Source organism: Branchiostoma floridae, chromosome 8 (genome assembly GCF_000003815.2).
Source record: "Branchiostoma floridae strain S238N-H82 chromosome 8, Bfl_VNyyK, whole genome shotgun sequence".
Lineage (NCBI taxonomy): Eukaryota > Metazoa > Chordata > Leptocardii > Amphioxiformes > Branchiostomatidae > Branchiostoma > Branchiostoma floridae.
Window position 1 is genome coordinate 21,207,549 of NC_049986.1, and position 20,926 is coordinate 21,228,474.

The window sequence follows — 20,926 nt, forward strand, 5'->3', positions numbered from 1 at the left end:
AAGACGAGGAAGGATCGACGCTAGTCAAATGGGCGCTTGTTAGTAAGCAACTTACTTTCAGTACGGAATACCGAAATAGGGCATAGTTCCAATTTCTAATATATTATTTAGCACGACAGAATAAATTTCATTACAGTCAATAGAAGTATGAAGTGCCGTTACCTTTGCAGGAGATGTCAGATAACAGTTGGTCTGTAGGAAGAGTCCATCGCGGGAAACTTCTCCCTTTCTCCTGTTCACATTCCAAGGTATCACCTACTGTGTCGGGGGGCTGCGGTGCCGTGCCACTAGCACACTCCAGCCGCAGCTGTGTTCATAACGGTAATAGAATATGCAAGTCTCTTCTCATTTTATTTCTCTTTCCGCACATACACATACACATACACATACACATACACATACACATACACATACACATACACATACACATACACATACACATACACATACACATACACATTACATGCACGTGCGCACATGCACATGCGCACACGCACACACACACACACACACGCACACACACATGCTCCCACATACGCGCAAGCGTGCTTGCCTATATATACAGTAAGTGTGTGAGAGAGAGAAATTTAGATAGATAGATTAATTGATAAATAACGTGACAGATGGATAGACATTTACAGAATACTCTTACTTCCAACTATAGATTGAGGAAGATAGGGAAAATGTACCCTTCATTATCCATAAGAACATCTGCGTTTGTCTAAAAGAATTTCGCCGAAGCAGAAGCGAAACCAAAAAAACGACAAAACACCGAGCCGTGAACCCCATACCGCGTCGTGTATCCTGTACGGTCCGTGTGTGGGGAACGTCCTGCCGTTCGGGATAGGGCCGTAATCCACACACTCCCCGGGGTGGGGGGTACCAGCTGGGAGAACTGAAGGGTGCATAGCGACATTAATTAGTTTAAAAGTTATACGTAGTTTCATTTGGTACATAGAAGATTTTTGGGTGCCGTTTGTCTGTCAATGTTCAGCATAACTTGAGAGGCCTTGAAAGGATCCTGAAGATATTTGGTAGGGGGTACGTAGTGGGTCCAGTTTCAAAAAGGGCTCCATGACATGGCGGCTTCCTAAAGTAATGACGTACCTGAATATATATTTTTTTAAATCTTGTGTTATGAATAGGTGGTCGTGGTTTTTGAGCTCTTGGGCAAGTTTATTGCTGTAAGGGCAGAGTAAGTCCCCTAACTGTTTGTTTTGGAATTGCAGGAGCCCGTGTCTTTATCTATTTCTGCCTATGTCTTCCTTGATCCGTCTTTGTTTTAATTTATCAAAAGAATAAACACGGAGATGCTTTTAAAGAAGAAACTTAAAGCAATATCGAGACACAGTTGGAAATACAGATGCCAGTCATCATGACTTACTGCGATAGTCCAGATAGAAGCCCTCCAAGTTGATAATGTCCTCTCCGAGGAAAGCGTCAAACGTGACGAAGACTTCGTTGGTGTAACTGATGAAGGGGTCCGGTCGGGCGGGAAGGTGCATGGTGGATTTTCCTGTCCACCTGTCATTAGAGAGAGAAATGGTTTATTGCCATTGACATTAAAAACTCTTGCAGCACATTTACAAAATGCTGAATTGTCGTTTTTTGTCAGTCAGTATTTCATTCTCTAAAAGTTAAAATAATTAAAAAGATCAAACATTAATAGAGATGCCGAGAAAATGTAAGATAACTTAAGAGTAAAGACATTATATATTCTTTTAAGGATAAGCTATCAAAGTAGTTTGAATAGGTAATTAGGAAGAAACTTTTTACTTTGCGGTCTTGGCAGGTATGCTGTTAATCAAATTGTGGTGGTTTGACTTTTTTGTTGTTGCGATTTTCACGGTGACTTCTCCACCGTAAATTCGTGACACCGAGAATATATTTTCAATGCATTTAAGTATGCTGCTAGAACTGCACAGCAGAGTAGTTGTTTTCGTTGAGAAAACATTACCACTTCCACTTCAACAGCAAAATTAATGTAAGTCCCGCAAAAATCAAAAGATTTACAACAATTCAGCATTCTACAGCATTCAGTAATTGACAATTAGAATAACGTATACTCTCTTCCTGCCTTTTGCTTGTCAAGATTAAGAATTGATATATAGAATAGTGTAACAACTATGACATTAATTGATAGTCGAAATTATGTATTGTTGTCATTTTTTTCATACTAAGCTTACCTGTATAATAAACCTTCAGTTTTATCCCCATCGTAAATGCTGACATGGTTTGGCCCGGTACGAACCCCTTGCTGATCAGGTCGCTCGCTCAGCTGGATGCTCTTGAACTTGATCATGACGGTGTAGCCTTCAGGTGCCCGGATGTTCCACTCGCAATGTTGGTTGTTGGTGTAGCTGTCCGGGTAGTGCCCGGGGCTCGAGATGTGACCGATCGGGTCCTTCAGAGTTACAGGTCCCAGCGGACAGGTCACTGGTAAATGACAAGTTATACTTTGAACTTTGTACTATTCAAATGCAAGCAGAGGTTCGGTTCTGATCGATTTTGACGTCTTGCCAGGCGTTTTTGTCGGGAATTTTTTTACTGTCGGACAAAAATGAACACAAGCAACATAGAAAACTTGACAAAAAAATAAAACATGACCACATCAAGCTTATTTTATGAATAATATCCCGGTCCTGTAGACTCCAAATGAAATATGAGCTAGCGCTAAAATAGAAATCAACGTAAGTTGGACAAAACATAAGGTTGCCTACATTTTTAAGAATCATGATCGAAAACGTTGTAACAATAATTGAAGTGACAAAACATTATACAGCAGCCACCAAGTCTTTTATTTTATTCCTATATTGAAGAGGTTTAGAAAGTGGCACTGTTGTGGTATCCCCGTACTATATTACATACCAACTACACCCAAAGCTACCACACAAGTGACGTCACTTCTACAAATACCCAACTAGTTTCACTTTTACTCTATACTATACAACTATACTCATGGCTACGTATACCTCACTCACGGTGACCTAAGATGTGACAAACCTCATAGTCATACTGTAGATTTCCTACGTTCTCAAAACTCGTTTATTATGAAATAAAGTCATGTCAAACCTAGCTTATTTTATCCAGGTAGGTAGGAGACCACAACTGAAGTCAGGTACGTCGTATTAAAAAGGTTTTCGTCGCTGTAATCTTAAAACAAAATGTTAACGCTGAACTTACCTTCATCCCCGAACTCCGCAGAAGCTCCAACAATCACAACAAGCATCAGAAACATGATTATCATGGTCTAATTTCCGTGTATTTCTGTACCTGTCGGGAGTTCGCTACTTCCGCAAAGTTTTGTCAGCCGCTCCTATGTTGACACAGAACAGCGGACCTTGTGCTGACATGCTCCTTGTGACGAGACAACATCACGTTGAATATTAACGAACAATGACCCGTTTTGATTGTTCATGTCTGTTAATATGCCACGTTAGTGACCTGCGTGTACATATTTAGTTCACACGCAGAGAGGAAATAACAAGCGATGTAAACCTATTACGACCTGCTTGTTGTACATGTTACCTCTACCTAGCTCATTTGGGTGCTGACAGAAACGTACAAAATGGCCGAATTATGCTTAAATATTTCCAACGCTAGATCGTTATATTGTACAAGTTACTTTGAACTCAATTACATTAATTGTGTAAACAAATGGACAATTCAGTCATAGGGCTGTTGCTGGTAGACTCATAAAAATACATAGAAATGTTGTTGTTTTTTACCCTCATAAATCATGTTACTTATGAATACGTATACATTTTAGTCTTATTTTAGAGATCTCATTTATGTTAATCTAAGATGAAATTATCTAAGGCAGCCAAGCTGGATAAAAAGGGTTATGTAAAGTATATCATTATTTTGTTTCTGTATTATCTTACCACGGTAATCTCTGGTCAGTGACTGGTCAGGGAGACCCTGGGTACACACATAACATATAGATACAATACAATATTTACATAACATTATAACATATTGTCAATCACAAAATACACGTAAACCACAACAACCTAATGTCTTCAGATGTTTATTTACACATACAACAACAGTGATTTCACCATATACCTCAGTCCATTATAAAACTATATAGCTCTTGAAGCAATTTTTTCTGGTACAGTCAGCCAAAAAAATGGCTACATCAAATTTTGGGAGCACACCAGCTTGGCAGAGCTGCATATCATATACATCTTATAACTTGCTTTTTCCAAAGCCTTGAATCTACAAGCCCAGCTTTTGATTATTATATACTGAGGAGGTCCCTACTATTCTACTATTCGTTCTTAAGTTTGATGATGACAACTCTATTTCATGACACAAGTCAATCATAACAGATTAAAATAAATTTTACCGTGAAGCCTGCATACAACTGCAGGAAATTGCTTTAAAGGACATTTTTGGCGGCAGTACACTGCAAATCTTCTAGGGATCAGCAAAAGTTTGCAGCTCAACAAGCCCTGTACTAGGTACATGTCACAGTATATTTTCAGCCCCAAAAGTATTCTTGACTTTTGAAGTACTTTTTCAATTCTGGTACCCTCTGGTGATCAACAAATTTAACAAAACAACAAAGATAGTTCACAGTGTGACATGACCTTAGTGTAATCTGTCCCTTCTGTTTGTATTCAAATATCACAGTTATACTTTCTTAGCCTGGGTACCTTCCCATACAGGGGCCCCTTACACTCGCTACCCTGGTCATACAAAAAAAAATCACAGGGCAGTGAGTGTAAGGAGAGTACTTGTAATCGGATGGTATCCAGGCTATTAACATCTACTAAAGTTATTTTATACAGCCTTTGTTTTATTCTAAGCACAGCTTGCTGGCAAATTGTCCCTTTTGTCCACTACAAGCACAAACCCCGCCATTCTGCTCATCAGAGCTCCGACCTTGTCTATATCTAAAACCCCGTCCCTCTCCAAGTGGCTCTGCAGCCTGTCCATGGCCTCCCCCTCTATCTCTGAGTTGGACCGGTCCATGTGGATGGGCTCCTCCAGCTGCAGTACCAGGATGATGGCTGTTTCCTTGTAGGGGGCGTTGGTGTTGTCACAGTAGGAGTGAAAGATAAGGTTGGCCTGAAATGTACAATATGTTCTGTTTGTGTTTTCATTCATCTGCTTTGCTTGATTATTTCTCTGTCCTTTGACTATGTAATATAGGTGCGATTACTGTAGGGGGGTTCAGGGGCATCCACGAGTTTAAGAGAATTTAAGTTAAAATGCAGCATTCTAAGATATCCTCTTGGGCAAAATTACTGCCAAAGAGGTCACAGTAGAAGACTGTTACCCCAGATGACCTAGTGGCATCCCTGGTCTTTCAGAATTTCATGCTTGTTAGAGGATCTTCTCCCCAGTGTTAGAGTGTCTAGTGCATCCAATTTATTGTTATCTTATGAAACGTGCGTCCAAATGATGCCTTGACGAATGCCTGGCTATAAGCCTACCTACCATCTCTAGCCTGACATATACACACCTGTAGAGGAATATCCTGTAGACTGTACACCACAGCTGCCTTCCCTCCCTGACTGAACCCTGCATGGAGAACCTCGTCTAGATGTTTCTTAGCTTCATCTGCATCCAGATCTCTTAGCTTATCACCTGTGCAGGGAAAACATTCATCAGAATCATTAGTGCTATGTGAAAACATTTATGGTTTGGGAGAAGAAATTATTTGTTATAGAAATACTACATTAGAAGCAAATTTCTGTTTGCAAACTCCAGCTTGGAAGCCTGAGTTTCATCCTTGTTACTGTTAACTTGCTCACATACTAGTGCCTCTCTATAAAGAATGGTACACGGGCTAGAGCATGTGATACAGCATCTGCATTTGAGGCAGTTGAACTGTCTGGGGCACATTCTTCTCATGCCTGATCATGATCCTTTCAACATCTATGCTCTTTATGTCTTACCTCATGACAGATGCAGTCCTTACCATGTATGATCGTAGGTTTCTTATCGAATCCCTGAGCGACGTGGCTGGCGACACACCTCGCGGTGTCGTGTGTTCCCGGCGCTGACGTAACCAGCAGCACGGCAGGCTGGGTAATGATGGAGGGGGGGTACAGAAGGGCTCGACCCATCGCACCAACAACCTGTTGTTTATAAGAAAAGAAAAAAGAAAGTTGAAAAGATTTCTGATAACAAGATATATTTACCTTGATACTGGATACAGGAGAGAAGGCGTCTGCTTGTTGTGTCCTGATCTTTGCTCCTCACGTCATACTTGTGACTTTCCTGGAGTATTTATGTATCTGTATCTGTATCTGTATCTATAATATAGCCGGTATAACCGCCCTTTGGCGTAACACACCAGCTAGCATGTAGCCTAGACTTGAACTGGTTTATACTACAGTCAAACTTGGCCGAGCAACCACCTGGCGCAGGCAACCACCTGTCATCAGAGGATACATGGAAACAGTCCCGTCCATTTTTACAGTGTCTTCTAACCTTTGTACTTCATTATATATTTCCAGCTCTCTTAGTTAAGTATCAATTTTTAAGTGAAGCACATGTCTGCGACAAATACAAGATTTTATATATCGCGAGATTCACAATGAATGATAGATTCTCACCGTCCATGTGCGTTGACTCTGATTGGGAAACATGGTCTTCAACTTTTTCACGTGCTCCTTGTATAGGTCTGGAGTTTGGATGGCCGGCGGTCCCTGCGCTTGATCATGAGATGGATCCTTCCAAATCAGCGTAAAAGTAGTGATCACTAACACTATAACGAACATGAACAAGACAACGAGGTGTTTTGCATCATTGCTTGGCGACGGTGTGCCGTCAACGTTTGCCCTTTGAGGCGGGCGAGGCGGAGAAGTCCGTGACGGTAAAGGTGGAGCTTTACTTTGTGTGACATGCTCTATGTTCTCCCTATTCGCCCGTGCTTTGGCGACACGTTTCCGCACCAAGTCCCGCTCGACAGAGTCTTTACTTCGGGTGCGGGACGCGACGGGCGACGGTCCGGCCGAGTCTTCCCCACTAAAGTCGCTTAGCTGGGAATCTTGTGAGATGTCCAGCTCCTCGGAGTCTTCGGAGAAACCATCGATACCGCCCGGCTTACCTTGTGATGTTCTACCGCCCATGTTGGCTCGGCGGCGCACGGGGGCAGGTGAGGTGTCGCCCGAGCCGAACCGCCCCTCGGGCCGCGTCTCTCGCCGTGTGGCGTCTGCCCCGTGCAAGGGCTGGCGTCTTAATCCGCTACGACTCATTGTGCAGCAGTAGAACTGTCGCAAATGTGCCTTAAACTCAGCAAAACGTCCATTTAAGCTGCCGAAAGTGAAACTTCGCCTCACATTTTGTCAGGGCGCGGCCATGTTTGTAATTACCCACTATGCACCTGTCAGGAGGGGCTCACTGCACTGGCAGGGGTGTTCGTCTCACTAAAATATAAATGAAACCATGGTTGTATAAAATCTCTAAGCAGATGTTGAGAGACACAACCATGGCGTTTTTCTAGCTCCGATTTTGATTACTTGTAAAGGGCTTTCATAAATAGGAGCATCGTTTGTAATGAAAACGGGGAGCTGAAGAAAAGTTAGGATTTTGTTTTCCATCTGCTTCGAGATTATTATTGAGGCTCTGCAAGAGGGTAGGGCATATCACTTAATATGGCTTAGAATTCTCCGGGCTCCTTCAGATTACGATTTTCGTTCAACCCAAGGATATAACCTCCTTGTTCAACCTAAGCGTTACGGTAGGATTAAAATAGAACTGCATAACGTAGAATTGAAACATCTAATTACGCCTTAAGGTAAAAGGCGTACAGATCCCCTTTATTACCCTCGCCAAGGAGGTTGTACCGTTGCAGACTTGGTGGGCTAGTCGGCTTGTATACAGAAGTTACAATTCATGATACAAAGGTTTTCAAGTTCAGATGGGTATTTGAGATTGAAAACGCGGACACAAATAAGCAATCATTATGGAAACCTTACCGATAGCTTTAAGGTTACGTATTTTGAAAGAATGAACACACGGAGACTTCAAATTGTATTTCTTCCAGCACCTTTATTTCATCACCAAGCTTCAAAGTGTCATATATTTTGTAGAATGAACACATTGATTAAGGCATATTTCTCGGCTAACTACAGAATCGTGAACCTAGTAATTTGGTGGTCTTTTTTTTATTTTAGAAATATTGCCCAGATTTTACATGTCACAATCTCGCCATTTTCAATAAATATGCATGAAACGCTGTTCTTCTTGAATTTTGGGCATAGACGAATGCCACGACCAAATAGTCACAATCATGCTTTCTCGATAACACTCGAGCGTCACAACTTGCACAGTTTAGTGATTTGTATATTTCAACTTCACATTTACATGTATATGTCAAACTTTCACTGGCGAATTTAACACGCAAACGCATTTGATATCATTATCTTTTTGTAATTTAATGAATGGAATGAAACGATTTTATAGATACACTTTTGTTTCAAATGTTTCAGTTATATTTACTCTTTGTGAATTGAGAGTCTGTTGATGCGCCTCCCCATTTCCTAACCCTGCCTCAACGTGTTCCTACTTTAAAGTAAAGTAGCCTTTTACATCATACTATGACCTTTAACCCTTCACTGCCAAAAGGTGGATTGGGATGGTTGAATGGGTTTGGTTCTTTCATAATGCTTTAAGTCTCTAACTTAAAGTTATGCTGGTCATCTTTTGCCAGGGTTATATGTCTTTAAGTTAACTTTTGGTTTCGAAACGCCGAATGAAATGGCATATGATATTTGGTATGTAGTTAGGTTTTAGTATTGAAATTTATGGGTAATTTGAAAGCATTCAAAACTCTCAATTTCACTCTCAATTTAATTGAATAAAAACTTTACTTTTAACATTAGAAATGTCAACTTTGATGTTTAAAATTATTTCAGGCTTTTAGCTATATACGATTGGCAGAGAAGGATCAAAGGCTTTGAGTAATACATATTAACTTATATTTTCCGAGTAATGTTAATGTTCAAAGCGTTAAAGTAAACCATTATTTAAGTTAACATTTTATCATAAGTCGTATTGGTACTCCTGAAACAGATATTATATTTGTTAACATATCAAAGTTCAGTGCACGGATAATTATATTCGTAACTTGGTACAGCTACATTACATAGTTGCTCGGTGTGCTGATAAACCCATGTGTATGGTACCCACAAATACCTGTATCTTCACAAAAATGGTTTGATCTTGGTAAATCTCCTGGGGGCTCTTTTTTGTCATGGAAAATTTTCATCAATTTGTAGCTAAGCATCTTGGTTATCACTTTCACGACTGTATAGATTCTTTATTTCCGTACATATACTTTGAGGGTACGCATGGGGGGGGGGGGGTATATGTCAGTTACGGGATTATGAATGACTAATTTTATATCTGATGCAATTTGACAAAACATACGGACTCTAAGAAATTAACATCTGTTTCTGGAGTGTGCTAATACATGGATACAAGTACTGGAATAGAATATCTTAACGAACTTTTAAAGCTAAATCATTTTAAAAGTAAGATATGCTGTTATGATATATTATATATTATATGCTATATTATCTTAGCACTTCTAAGAAGAGGAACATTCATGCCTTTCACCTTCTCGTATTTAAGAACTAGATGAATTCTTAAGACAACACTTTGCAATAACTTAATCACCCTTATGTTCTTAAAGTGACCCATTCTGTTGTTATCATATCATCTAGCTTACATGTACTCTGGCCATTTTTTGGTAAGAAAAGGCTTGTCATAAAGTTTAAAACTTAACATCTACATGTTCTTTTTGCCTAACATTTTCTGTTGCCATAATAGTATCTTAACACTATCATCCTAACATTCATGGCTCATTAAATATTAAGATAATCATTTAAGTGTTTACATGTCCTTCAAACATAACTCATTAACATAATCTAAATGTTATTAGACCAGCCTATCTTGTCGGTGTAATGTTTCCATTTACCAATTCTGTCCTTTAAGGGTAGCATATCTTGTCAGGCTATATATGTTTTCTTTTTTTCTTTTCTCTCCTATAAGCTTCCTTGGAGGAAATCCCTTAAACCCCAACGTTGTCTTTACTTTTGCACATTAATTCTTAATATCGCCAACATTTTCACCGTATCTAAAGACAGTATGTTGTTATGATATCTTACGATGAAGCGATGTTGCAACGAGTTTACAATCTTGGTTTGCATTATTTGCATAATGTAGGTGTTTTTGCCTAATTTTCTGCATTCTATGTTTTAATCAATGATTTTTAATTGCCCTTTCTTGCACTGCATTAGGTTTTACATTTCTCCTATTCTCGACTAAGTTTTACATTCGTCTAAGTTTAACTTTGGAAAGCATTTCCCATTAGTTTTTTCATCTCCAACAATATAGTCGTAAATGCAGTAATGGTCCACTAAATCCATTGCAGCCGCATACGTGCGTGTCACTCTAGCTATAGTTTCCCTCTCCCCTCCCCCTCTCCCTTCCCCAGCTCACATACCCCCAAAAAGAACCCACGTTGCCAAAGGATGCTAGACTAGTAAGGGTTTTACTCATGCGAGCTGCTGAGTTTCAAAGAGTTGGGAAATTTCTCAACCGATTGGTTAATGAGAGATCAATGATCTTCAAGGTGTTTTAGTCATATCTTGGGGATCGTTCTATGATCTTCTATGATCCTCCAATGATCTCTACGACCTTCTGCCGGTCTTCTAATGATCTTAAGACTTCTGAAAAGATATTCTTAATGGCTTGTCGTTCACCAATAGTTTCCTAATATTCTCCAAGGTGTACAATTCACTTAATGATGATTCAGTGATTAAAGGCCAATAGTTAAGGTCTGTTGATTTAAAAGAACGGTTATTTGACTTTATTTGGCCTATGTTTTTGTCGTCTTGTCTACATACACTTTTCTGGTTAAAACCAGTTTTCATAGAATCTGTTTGGCATTTTTACCTGGACGGGAACAATTTTGCTTCAACCCCAGGATATCGCCAAGAAAAATCAGAAGTATCAGAAGATGGAAATAAATTTCAGTACAATATTGTGAAAGTGCCTCTGCAAAACCCATAGTCTCACCATAGCTAAGGAAATGATTTGATTTTGATGTTTGATTTGATGAGTTTGTCAAGTGTTTAGATTTACAAATTCAATATTTGCAAATTCAGTGATTTTCAATGGGATTCAGAAGACGAAATTAAAGTGTTTGTTTAGTTTGCGCGCAATCCCATTGCCAATGGATACGTTTTCATCATCGTAAAGCATCAGCCAGGATGTACAGAAAGGAAAAATAGAAGTACCCCCACATTTGAAAATGCAGAGAAGATTTAGAATCAGCCATGTTCAAAGTTTATTGTCCTATGTTCGAAAGTCACCGTATATTGATTTGTGTATGGATGCTCTACAGATTTAAAAAAATGAAGGCGAGATTAATTCAAAGGGAATTAGATGATAGTAGAATTTTAGCTAGAAATAAACATTCATCTTTTAGACCGATATTGCCAAGACTAACAAATGCACAACTCGTTTTTCCAGTTCAAGTATATCTTTTTTTCGAGTTAATGGGGGAAAGTTAGACAAAAAATATTCTTTTAAAGAATATAAGAAAAGCCTAAAATATTCTTTTAAAGAATATTAGAAAAGCCAGCATTATTAAACAAATTTTTAATTAGGTCCTCGTGGACATGTAGGTGGTGATTGCGCATCGTTGTGTTTCCAAAATATTACACTGCAAGTTATGATACATCCATACACAAATACATGAACGCCAATGGTGTCAATGGAGCGTTTCATTTCCAAAGGCTCCACTAAGGGTATGCTGGTGCTATGGGCAGGTCCTCAACAACAAAAGGGATCTCGTACGGCTGTGGGTAGATGAAAGAGATCCCGTAATAACGCCTTATTACCCACCACAGGAAGCGGCAGAGGAGACGAGCGACGCGATTTGCAAACATGTCCACAAGATCTTTGAATCGGAGGTAGCACCTAGCCAAACGCAGGACATATTGCAGGAATCGGTTGACCTTATCAGAGAAGAGCCATGTCCACTTAGTTATCAGGTCAGAAAGCTTTTCTATCAGAGCATCTAGGAGCTCGCAGAAGTCATTAAAAATATCTGTAAAGAACCTACGGAAATATTCCCGGATCCTCCATACAATGTTGTCCCAATAGTCAACAAGGTCACAGAATATAGTGAGGAAGAAAGACTGTATGTATTCATTAATCTTAGTGCGGAGTTTGCCCATGACTTGATTGAAGGCGGAGATGACTTCCTGGATACAGCTGCCGAACTCAGCGATGATCTCACCAATGGCGCCCTTCTCTTCTTGATCCTCCATGTGTTCAAGTATATCTTCAAGCGTCTTGCCAGCGACAACGGTACGCTCGGTGACCCTGAACTCAATGTTCTCGGCCTGTGTGATGAATAAATACATTCGAACTTTCATGAGGGAATGCAGTCCTTTCGAGTACATTTTGCCCGCTAAGTACAGGTCACAACGAAGACAAAACATTGTAAAAGTATCATAACTGTAGTGTAGCATATGAGTTTTAGTACGTCCAATGACAGAATTTACTTCAATATTTTATTAAGTTATACACACTCATCAGTCGGGAAAAATTATGACGAAAACTGCTATGTCTTCACATTTTTGGATAAAAGCTAAACCCCTATAATCAACACAGAATCCTCACATAACACAAAAGTGGGGAGGGTGCCTTCTGCCATCCAACAAGAAAATCAAATGATTAGAACTTGAAACTAGAGTGGGTACATGCCCCGCATTTTTATTGATATTCTTCTTTGTGTCTTTTTGTTACTAAAGGTGCACTCTCACTGCACTTGCGTCAAGCTTGCGTCCCTGTGGAAGTCGCTTTGTTTTTGTTATTTTCTCCGACTTTTTATAATTTAGGAAAAGCTTAAGACGTAAAAGTATGACTTAGAAGACAAAATACATGAAAAGTAAAAAAAAAATATTAGTTCTTTATCTCTGAAATTCGTTGGGTATCTTTCGAACCCCGCTGTGGCGCAAGCTTGACGCAAGTGCAGTGAGAGTGCACCTTTACAGTCGTGTAGCTTTATCCTATCGTAATGGAGACAAAATTTTGACTCACATAATCGCTGACTCTAGTCCACAAGTCCTCGATGGCATTCTCCAAGCCAGTTTGGCACCACAGAAGATAGTGCCAGCAGTCGGGGGACATCACGATCTCGCAGGCCTCCCCCAAGTGCCTCCGCCAGAAGCCCCATCGTCTAACAAAATCGCACAAACAAACCGACAATTTCTTGTTATTATTGTTATTGGGCGGGCCGACTACTCACTCTTTGCAGCCAGGGGCTGAATTGCGAGGAGCTTACAATAGGCGGGGCTAAATCGCAAGGGTCTGGAGCAAGCTGCCATTCGGCGCCACTCAGGTGACCTCAATACGACAGTAATAACTAATTTACGTAGTACGTTATTCACATTTCTTTTCTCAAGTAAAGCAGATTCTAAGAGAGCAAATATCACAAAAAGATTTGACAATATCTTCAGATGTGACCATTCTCACAATGCTAATAATAATAGGAATATACATTTTAGATTATTTTGCTGATAGAGAAGATGCTGAAAACCAAGATACATAAACAGAGCCTGATTGTAGCAAAACATTACAGATTTATCTATAGGGCTATATATTAGAGTTTACTGACTACATGTATATACGTAGTGTTGTGCATATAGAGAACAGTAGTAGCCGAATTCGCAAGCTACTTTTGAATATAAAAGGTTAAAGATGATTTTTCTTTTTTTATCTGTTTTATTTCTATTCTTCTTCTTTTCATAAATGACAAAATGCAACATTACTGACGTTGGGTAATCATAATGGCTTTTAATCATGACTCTCAACAAGAACTAAAATCCCCAAAAGAGAAAAAAGAAAACGAAATGTCCCTACCCTCCGCCTCTCCCGGGAGTATCCACCTCCCATGGATAAGGACCTGAGTAGATCGACATCAGTTAACATTAGTTAAAGTCCTTCCCGCACCAAATGGTGCATTGGGCGGTGCCCATCTACATTTCTGTAGCCCTGGGCCACACAGCTTTGTGTGCAATCACTACAGCAGCGGGCTAGTCTTCTGGCAGTGGTGTGTGTGTTTGTTCAACTACCATATACTCTTTCCCAAATGCTGAGGGCTAAGCAGAGAAAGCAGCATGTTTTACCACTTTTCATAGTCTTTGTTATCACTCGGCCGGGGATCGAACTCACGACATCCCGACTCTACCCACTTGGCCATTGCGCAGGTATAGTTAGACATCAAGAAACATGACTTAGTACACACTTCTTTGAGTTTTAAACACCCTGTTCATATTTAGCTATATGGTAACAGAATATTTTTTTGCATTGTTCATACACCCAAAGCTGTGTCCATGAAATTTTTGGTAAGCATATATAGATAGTTGTAAGCTAGTGTAAAATGCTTCACTGTTATTTCTTGTCAATGTATAGCGCTACACTAAACATCTTTATATCTTTTATTCAGCAGCTGAAAACATTGATTTTGATTATTCATTTGATATAGAAACGTAGTACTTTTTCAAAAAAGAATTGTCGATTCTATGCCTTACAAGTTATTCATAAGGGAGGTCGATTCATTTCTGTTCAAATATTGATAGATAAAATGCTCACGTTAACACTTACGTTTCTCCGGGAGATACTTCACCAGTGCATAGCAGTAACCTGAAACATAAAATATCAATATTTCAACAATCACTTCGCTCATGCTAAACAAGAAGCACAGAAAAAGGGAAAGTAAGAACCAGGAAGAAACCAGGAAGCTGTAAGAAACTAGAAATGCATCATTTGCAGAAAGAAAATAAAGTCATTAAATTCTGAATGCCTATATGAAAATATTTTGAATAAAAGTATTGCATAACTCTATCTTAGTACCAAATCTCAGGTCATGACAAAATACAGAAATAAATTGATTTGTAGATTCGCATGAGAAGAAGAAAAAGACTACTTCGACATAATAATGATGATCGAACTAGGTCCAATACAATAGAATGTGTCGCCAGCCCTACTATATATTTCCATTTCTGATTCATGTAACTAATGTATTTGGTCGCGAATCGGTCATTTAAATTACGACTGTGACTGTTGACATTTTCAAATTATTACTATTCTCTAGTCTGTCTTGTATTTTCTACATTTGTATATAGATTAGTATTAGTTTAGTTACGTGGAGGAGGGCATTGCACAAGCTTCTCCCCTCCTCCCGCACTTTTTTTTTACTTTTCTATACTTTATTGTTATTGTATTTATATGTGCAAAATAAATAGTGACTGCATAGCTCCAGATGATTTGTTTATCTAACTGATCGCTTGTATCACTACTTGTAATAATATCTGGTCTATAGTATTCTAGGTAATACTATTGAATCACCACATTTAACCCACGTGGGCCAGAACATGCAGATAAAGATCTCTTAATACATTTTGTATAAACAAATACAGTAGAAGCCAGTTAACTGCACAACGGATTAACGCACACGTCTGTTAACTGCACGGAATCCCCAAATCCCAAACCGATGTGGTCCAGATAGATAACTTCGCATTTTTGCAACAGCCGGATAATTGCAAAAAAATTCACTGGAAATTCACCGTGCAATTAAGCGGATTCTACTGTAATGCTATTGTGTCATTTAGCCCATGTGGGAAAGAACATGTAAATAAAGAAGTATTTATATAAACAAACAAACAAATAAATCAAAAACCTTACCGCAGTGTCGGATGGTGAGGATGGCCACCAGCACACTCGGGTCCTCGTCGAAGGTGCTAAAGGTCCTGTCCTCGCTGCCGCTGATCGTCTCCAGCGCGCTCTCGTCCACCAGGACTTCCCTCCCGATGGCGCCTGCGTACGTCTCTAGACCAGCGTCCCTGGCGGCTTCCGCGTAGCTCACCGCGTCTTCTGAGTACTGGGTGGAGGAGAAATCTGTGTTATACTAGGTTTTTTTCTGTTTGCTTTTGGACAGACGAGGACAATGTGGCACTGCACTCAAGTTCAAAAGCTACGTCCCTGTCAGCTTCCGCATAGCACACCACGTCTTCTGTGTACTGGGTGGGGGAGAAATATCTATTTTAGGCTAAGGTGCCATTTCTAAACCGGGAACCGGTCGGGAAGTTTGCAGGAACAAAAAAAATAAAAGTCATCAAATCAAGAAATATACATAATAATAATTTTCTATTCATTTTTTAAATAAAAGTTTATATCAATGAATATACAGAAAATACACTAATGTGGCTGAGCGATCCACAAATTCTATATCACTTTTTACATACTTTATTTGTTTTGTTACTTTGAGTCTTATAAGCTTAGGACATCGCGGAATAATTGCAATGCTTTCTTACATGCCCATCCAAGGTCCGTCCGTCCGTCAGGATTACCACTATACTGGGCACGCCCTCTTTCCATTTCGTCTGCAAACATCAAAAGACACTCAATGTAGCTACAAAATTCTCCAGCTATTAACATTTGAATTTCGATCACGTCTTTATCTATTTATTTCTGTTTTAAGTTTTTATGTCAACATTAACATACTGGAAGCTATGGTATTTATTCTTGTTTTTATTTATTGGCAAATGTGACAAAGTGCAATATATTACAGCGTTTACATATGTTCTATGCTAGCAACCTAGAATGTTGTCTTGCTTACCGTACACTGCATGTGTTTGATGCAGTAGCCGACGCGTGTCTGTGAGGGACAAAACTCGATCTCGGAAACTGCAGGCAGGAGAGTGGACAAGTCATCATAGTAGCAGAGGGGGATGCTGGTGTTGGCTTCACACTTACACTGGACAAATCCGATCTGAAGTCCAGGTACAGAAAACGTTCAGTTGAAAAAAAGTAAACAGACCTTATTTTACAATTTTAAGACCATATATCATTGCACAAAATAAAGCGCTTACCAACAATCTTTCTACAGGTCATCTATTTTACATCAGAGCCCACCAACCTTCCCTCAACCGAGACGGGGGCGATACTGACTGACAAGCACCTTTGACCCTTTCCTAAAGTCACTCTTCCGTTCCGGATGTGTGACTTAGGCTCTGGGTCATTTCAACTTAAGAAAGATCAGAGGACTGATCGAAAGCTTGTTGGTAAGGCGCTTTATTTTGTGGATATATGGTCTTAAAATTGTAACTTAATGTATATTCCACGGGTTAAAACGTATATTCCACAGAAGGGTTCTTGAAACAGATCTGAATAAATGCGATGAGACAACCCCGGCATTTACCCTAGGACATTTGAAATCCACGATGAATTCCGCGATATACTCTTTGGCTAGTGCGAATCCCTCACTGCCGACGCTGGAGGACCCGTCAACCAGGAACATAACATCCAGGTTGCAGGGGCAGCCTGTACATGTGATAACAGAACAATAACAAAGTTTATTGCAAGTTCTTACCCGTGGGCTAATTGCAGGTATCATAAGAGATTCAAACAGCAATATCACAAGTGCCTACTCTAGTCGAAAGCTAGTAAAAGCTAACTCTAGATCCTTGGTTAATACTCACCTATTCCTTGACCCATTCCTTGCGCATTTGTCCCACACACGGCTACCGACACCAGCCAAACGTACAGTAACACTTTCCACCACATGCCTTAGGTTTGCGACGTCTGTGGAAAAGTTGAAGAACAGGGATTCTTCTAGTCATAGCCTGATCGACGAAACCACAATAGGTGGGCCCATATAGCCCCAGACAGCTAGGCTAGTCAGGTAACCATTCCATCGGGAGCGCCCTAGGCTCTCCTCGGTACTGGGAGCGTTGTCCGCCCGCCCGGGTCACTTAACGCTCGCCGGGGATTTCATAATGGGATGACAGTCATGTACCCCACTCTAGATTCACCACTTTAGACCTTCAACGGAACAAAAAACGCCCCGATATCATTTCTTATAATAACATTTATTCTACGAATGCGACTAAATCATAATACAAATATTAATGCGATTCTAAAATCAGAAACCCGTACTTTTCCACATGAAACTTGCTAAATCTTCTACATGTTGACCGGCAGGTTTTTGCATGACTCTGCCGACGACCGCACTCATTAGGACACAGACGGCATGGTGCACAAGATTGCACACTCGTGCCGACACACAATGAAGGAAGCAAAATGGAAAGAAGTAAAAAAAATACGGCAGATTGTAGGAAGGTTTGTAAAGCGAATCTTTAGGGTGTGAAATATTACTTACCACCTGATGCACTCAGGAAAGGCCAGATATTAAAGTAGAACACGGTAGAGACGAGTTGGTTCTAAACTGGACCCATATCACAGCTCACAGGTCGCCCTCACAGGAACGGCCTGGTTTGGATTCAAGAGAAAACGACGAAATACGCCGGAGAGTAGAATACAGACCGTTACGTGGCAAAATCAAGAACTACTACCATTGGTTCACGTCAACAGTGACGCCCTTAAGAAATATATAATTATCATAATCAGGTTGCATCATCTCTAGAGACGAGGCAATGCCATTGTCAAAACAAGACGGTTGCTCTGATAAATGAACTGCGGTGTTGTCAGTACACATCATCCCACGCAATATCAATATCGCGGTGTTTTTTCAGTCTCGTGCACCTGCGAAAAAGCAATTAAAAAGTGACCTATGTTTGCATCTGACCCAGAAAAGTACATCATGAAGGCATATCTGATCAAATCTCCACAGTCTGAAGATTTGAATAAACAAGCTTCACCGAGATTTCATCTTACATCCTTGTTGATCTGTTTTTCCTTAGGTCTTAAAATATATAAATATCACAGACGGCGCGTTGCGTGCAATATAGAAAGGATGTCAACTTCAGGAGCGTCTTTGTGTGTTGTGAAAGAGGTTATGCAATATTTTGTGCCGTACAATAACCGAGCGATCAGCCACCCGTCGGTCCCTTGACGGGTAATATCGAACGAAGTTTCTGTTACATAGTCGACCAGCTTCAGGACTTTTTGCTGGTCGCCAAGAAGGTCGCCAGAATTTATTTTACCAGGAAATCATCCCTATCATATTCAACGACCGGTGCTGGGTGACCTGCGAACATAGGCTGATTACTAAAAAAATCGGACAATGATCGAGAGAACATCAGGCGACAATTACTGCCAACAATTTTATTTAGAGCTTTCACACCCTATTGATCGATTTTTGTGACATGTAACAGCCGACGAAAGAGAAAAGTTTTGTCCGGGTGTTTTGGCCAGCGTGTGTATGATGCAATAGTTTACTGGCGGTCCTTTTCACAGAACAAGATATCATTACAAAGAATCTACATTATTACAAAGATCTACGAAGGACAATAAGATCCAATACTAACATTGCTCCCTCATTGAAAAAGACTTGCAGATTTGCCAAAAGTTTACCTGGATGTCCAGTTAACCAGAATTCCTACGGGCACAGATTCTCCGAGCCTCCACGATTAACTTTAAACCAGTTTGAAAAAACAATGTTACTCTGTAACGTTAGCTACAAATTGAACATAAATGCCCACTCTGTGCATTTAGACATTTTTTTTTGTCTCAGCTCAATTCGGGTAATAAATATGGGTATAAATACGGGTATCCGAAGGCAACTCCAAACTAGTGCGGCTGATTTCACCGAGTATACTTACTTCATTGGTGTCGTAGCAAAACATCCGGGATGAGCTCCGAGTCGAAGAGAAGGGTTGCTTGGGGAAGCTGGGGAAGCTAATTGCAAATCGTTGCGTTCTCTCAGTCACCCTCTTCAGTTGACCAATAAGTTGACGCAGAACATGCCATATTGGGAAACGTTATGACTTCTCTCAAGCTCTCTTGGACACTATGCTGTTGTCACAAAATATGAACACTACATCGCATTCATTCGGATAGAACGTTAAATTTAAGCCCCGTTTTGGGGAGTTCCACACCCCACGTACGCTTAAGAACCCACAACACATTTCGAAAAAGAGTAGGGGCATGCCCTGACGTGCGATGGTGCAAATCGTTCTGCCTGGAGTTGGGTGATTCCCTATCCGACCCGGAGGGAGTCCTGGCGAATATCCTTCTTGTACCAGCCAAACATATAAATAGACCATTGCAAATTTCTCAGCAGATGGACATAGTCGGAAGAACAGAACAGAACAAAGTAAACTGTTCAAAGTCAGATCGCCAGATGGCGTTCCTGAGTGACAGCAGTTTTCTAGTTACAATCCGTGTTTTTCCCGTATCTTTGCAATTTGCAATTGTCTGACCGAATGTTGTGCGAGTAGACTGCAGCTCTGAAAGAGGTCATATATGAAATAATAGCTCGTTTCGAAGTGAATCATTCGTTGACGTATGTCATCGTGCGATTGTGAAAGGTTTCGCACTAATGTTCCAACTTAATTTGATTACCAGCGTCAATTCACTGGAATTGGCTGTCTGACGAGAAGCACAAGCTACTGAATCATTGCAAAATGTGTTATAACTTTCATACTGTGCAGGAACCAAAGATTGTTTCGAATATCATTGCTGTGTACACTTTCGGATTTTGCGAAAAAAATGACGTATCTACAACCTTTAACAGTGCTTTAACATGGTAAAAGAATGAATTGTTTAACATAACCTTGATCTATTATTTATAAAGGAGTGGCAAATCTACACAAGTGCGAATTTAGGTGCCACAACCAATGTTTATGGCCAACGTAATATACAAGAGGAATGCGGAGATGAACGGCGAGGGTAATCAGGTGTATGAACTTTAACCTTTCAACTCAGGGTCACCATTTTCTGTCTTTGCCAGCCATTTTGGTTTGTCTTGGAAATATCTCTTCCTTCATATATTACAAATTTTGGAAAACATTCAACCCGTACACGTCTAGTGATACTATAAAACGACAGGTAAGACTTTCATGCATTATTCGTATTTATACAGTTGTAATTTAACGTTATATGCAGAGACAGCGGCATAATTTGTACTGAGAAATTATAATCATTA

At 40.0% G+C, this 20,926-nt stretch overlaps 3 protein-coding genes across 3 annotated transcripts; all 3 read right to left on the bottom strand.

Annotated features, from left to right (window-relative positions):
• Positions 1-1,983: 1,983 nt before the first annotated feature.
• LOC118421065 (CUB domain-containing protein 2-like) lies at positions 1,984-4,165 on the bottom strand. The gene is made up of 2 exons (XM_035828230.1): positions 3,184-4,165; positions 1,984-2,436 (listed from the first exon to the last, which is right to left on the bottom strand). The coding sequence occupies exons 1-2, from the start codon at positions 3,245-3,247 to the stop codon at positions 2,183-2,185; spliced, it is 318 nt and encodes a 105-aa protein (XP_035684123.1). The 5' UTR covers positions 3,248-4,165; the 3' UTR covers positions 1,984-2,182.
• Positions 4,166-4,789: 624 nt separating this feature from the next.
• Positions 4,790-7,229, bottom strand: LOC118420998 (torsin-1A-interacting protein 2-like). The gene is made up of 4 exons (XM_035828124.1): positions 6,573-7,229; positions 5,933-6,092; positions 5,474-5,598; positions 4,790-5,076 (listed from the first exon to the last, which is right to left on the bottom strand). Exons 1-4 carry the CDS (start codon positions 7,212-7,214, stop codon positions 4,810-4,812), a joined length of 1,194 nt encoding a protein of 397 aa, XP_035684017.1. The 5' UTR covers positions 7,215-7,229; the 3' UTR covers positions 4,790-4,809.
• Positions 7,230-11,771: 4,542 nt separating this feature from the next.
• LOC118421906 lies at positions 11,772-18,314 on the bottom strand. The gene is made up of 10 exons (XM_035829411.1): positions 18,200-18,314; positions 17,520-17,862; positions 17,240-17,361; positions 16,658-16,810; positions 16,353-16,421; positions 15,724-15,919; positions 14,644-14,682; positions 13,900-13,942; positions 13,078-13,216; positions 11,772-12,377 (listed from the first exon to the last, which is right to left on the bottom strand). The coding sequence occupies exons 2-10, from the start codon at positions 17,602-17,604 to the stop codon at positions 11,772-11,774; spliced, it is 1,452 nt and encodes a 483-aa protein (XP_035685304.1). The 5' UTR covers positions 17,605-17,862; positions 18,200-18,314.
• Between the last annotated feature and the right edge of the window lie 2,612 nt (positions 18,315-20,926).

Bases quoted from the DNA above. Each gene is read 5' to 3' on its own strand.
- LOC118421906 (XM_035829411.1), bottom strand. From the start codon at position 17,604: ATGTGGTGGAAAGTGTTACTGTACGTTTGGCTGGTGTCGGTAGCCGTG. The intron at 16,422-16,657 runs GTAAGCAAGACA...TGATGTTTGCAG, and splicing joins TCAAACACATGCAGTGTACG to ACGAAATGGAAAGAGGGCGT. The intron at 13,943-14,643 runs GTAAGTGTTAAC...CGATCTACTCAG, and splicing joins GAAGTATCTCCCGGAGAAAC to GTCCTTATCCATGGGAGGTG.
- LOC118421065 (XM_035828230.1), bottom strand. From the start codon at position 3,247: ATGATAATCATGTTTCTGATGCTTGTTGTGATTGTTGGAGCTTCTGCG. The intron at 2,437-3,183 runs GTAAGTTCAGCG...GTCATTTACCAG, and splicing joins TGCGGAGTTCGGGGATGAAG to TGACCTGTCCGCTGGGACCT.
- LOC118420998 (XM_035828124.1), bottom strand. From the start codon at position 7,214: ATGAGTCGTAGCGGATTAAGACGCCAGCCCTTGCACGGGGCAGACGCC. The intron at 6,093-6,572 runs GTGAGAATCTAT...TATAAACAACAG, and splicing joins AGAGTCAACGCACATGGACG to GTTGTTGGTGCGATGGGTCG. The intron at 5,599-5,932 runs GTAAGGACTGCA...TTCCCTGCACAG, and splicing joins GAAACCTACGATCATACATG to GTGATAAGCTAAGAGATCTG.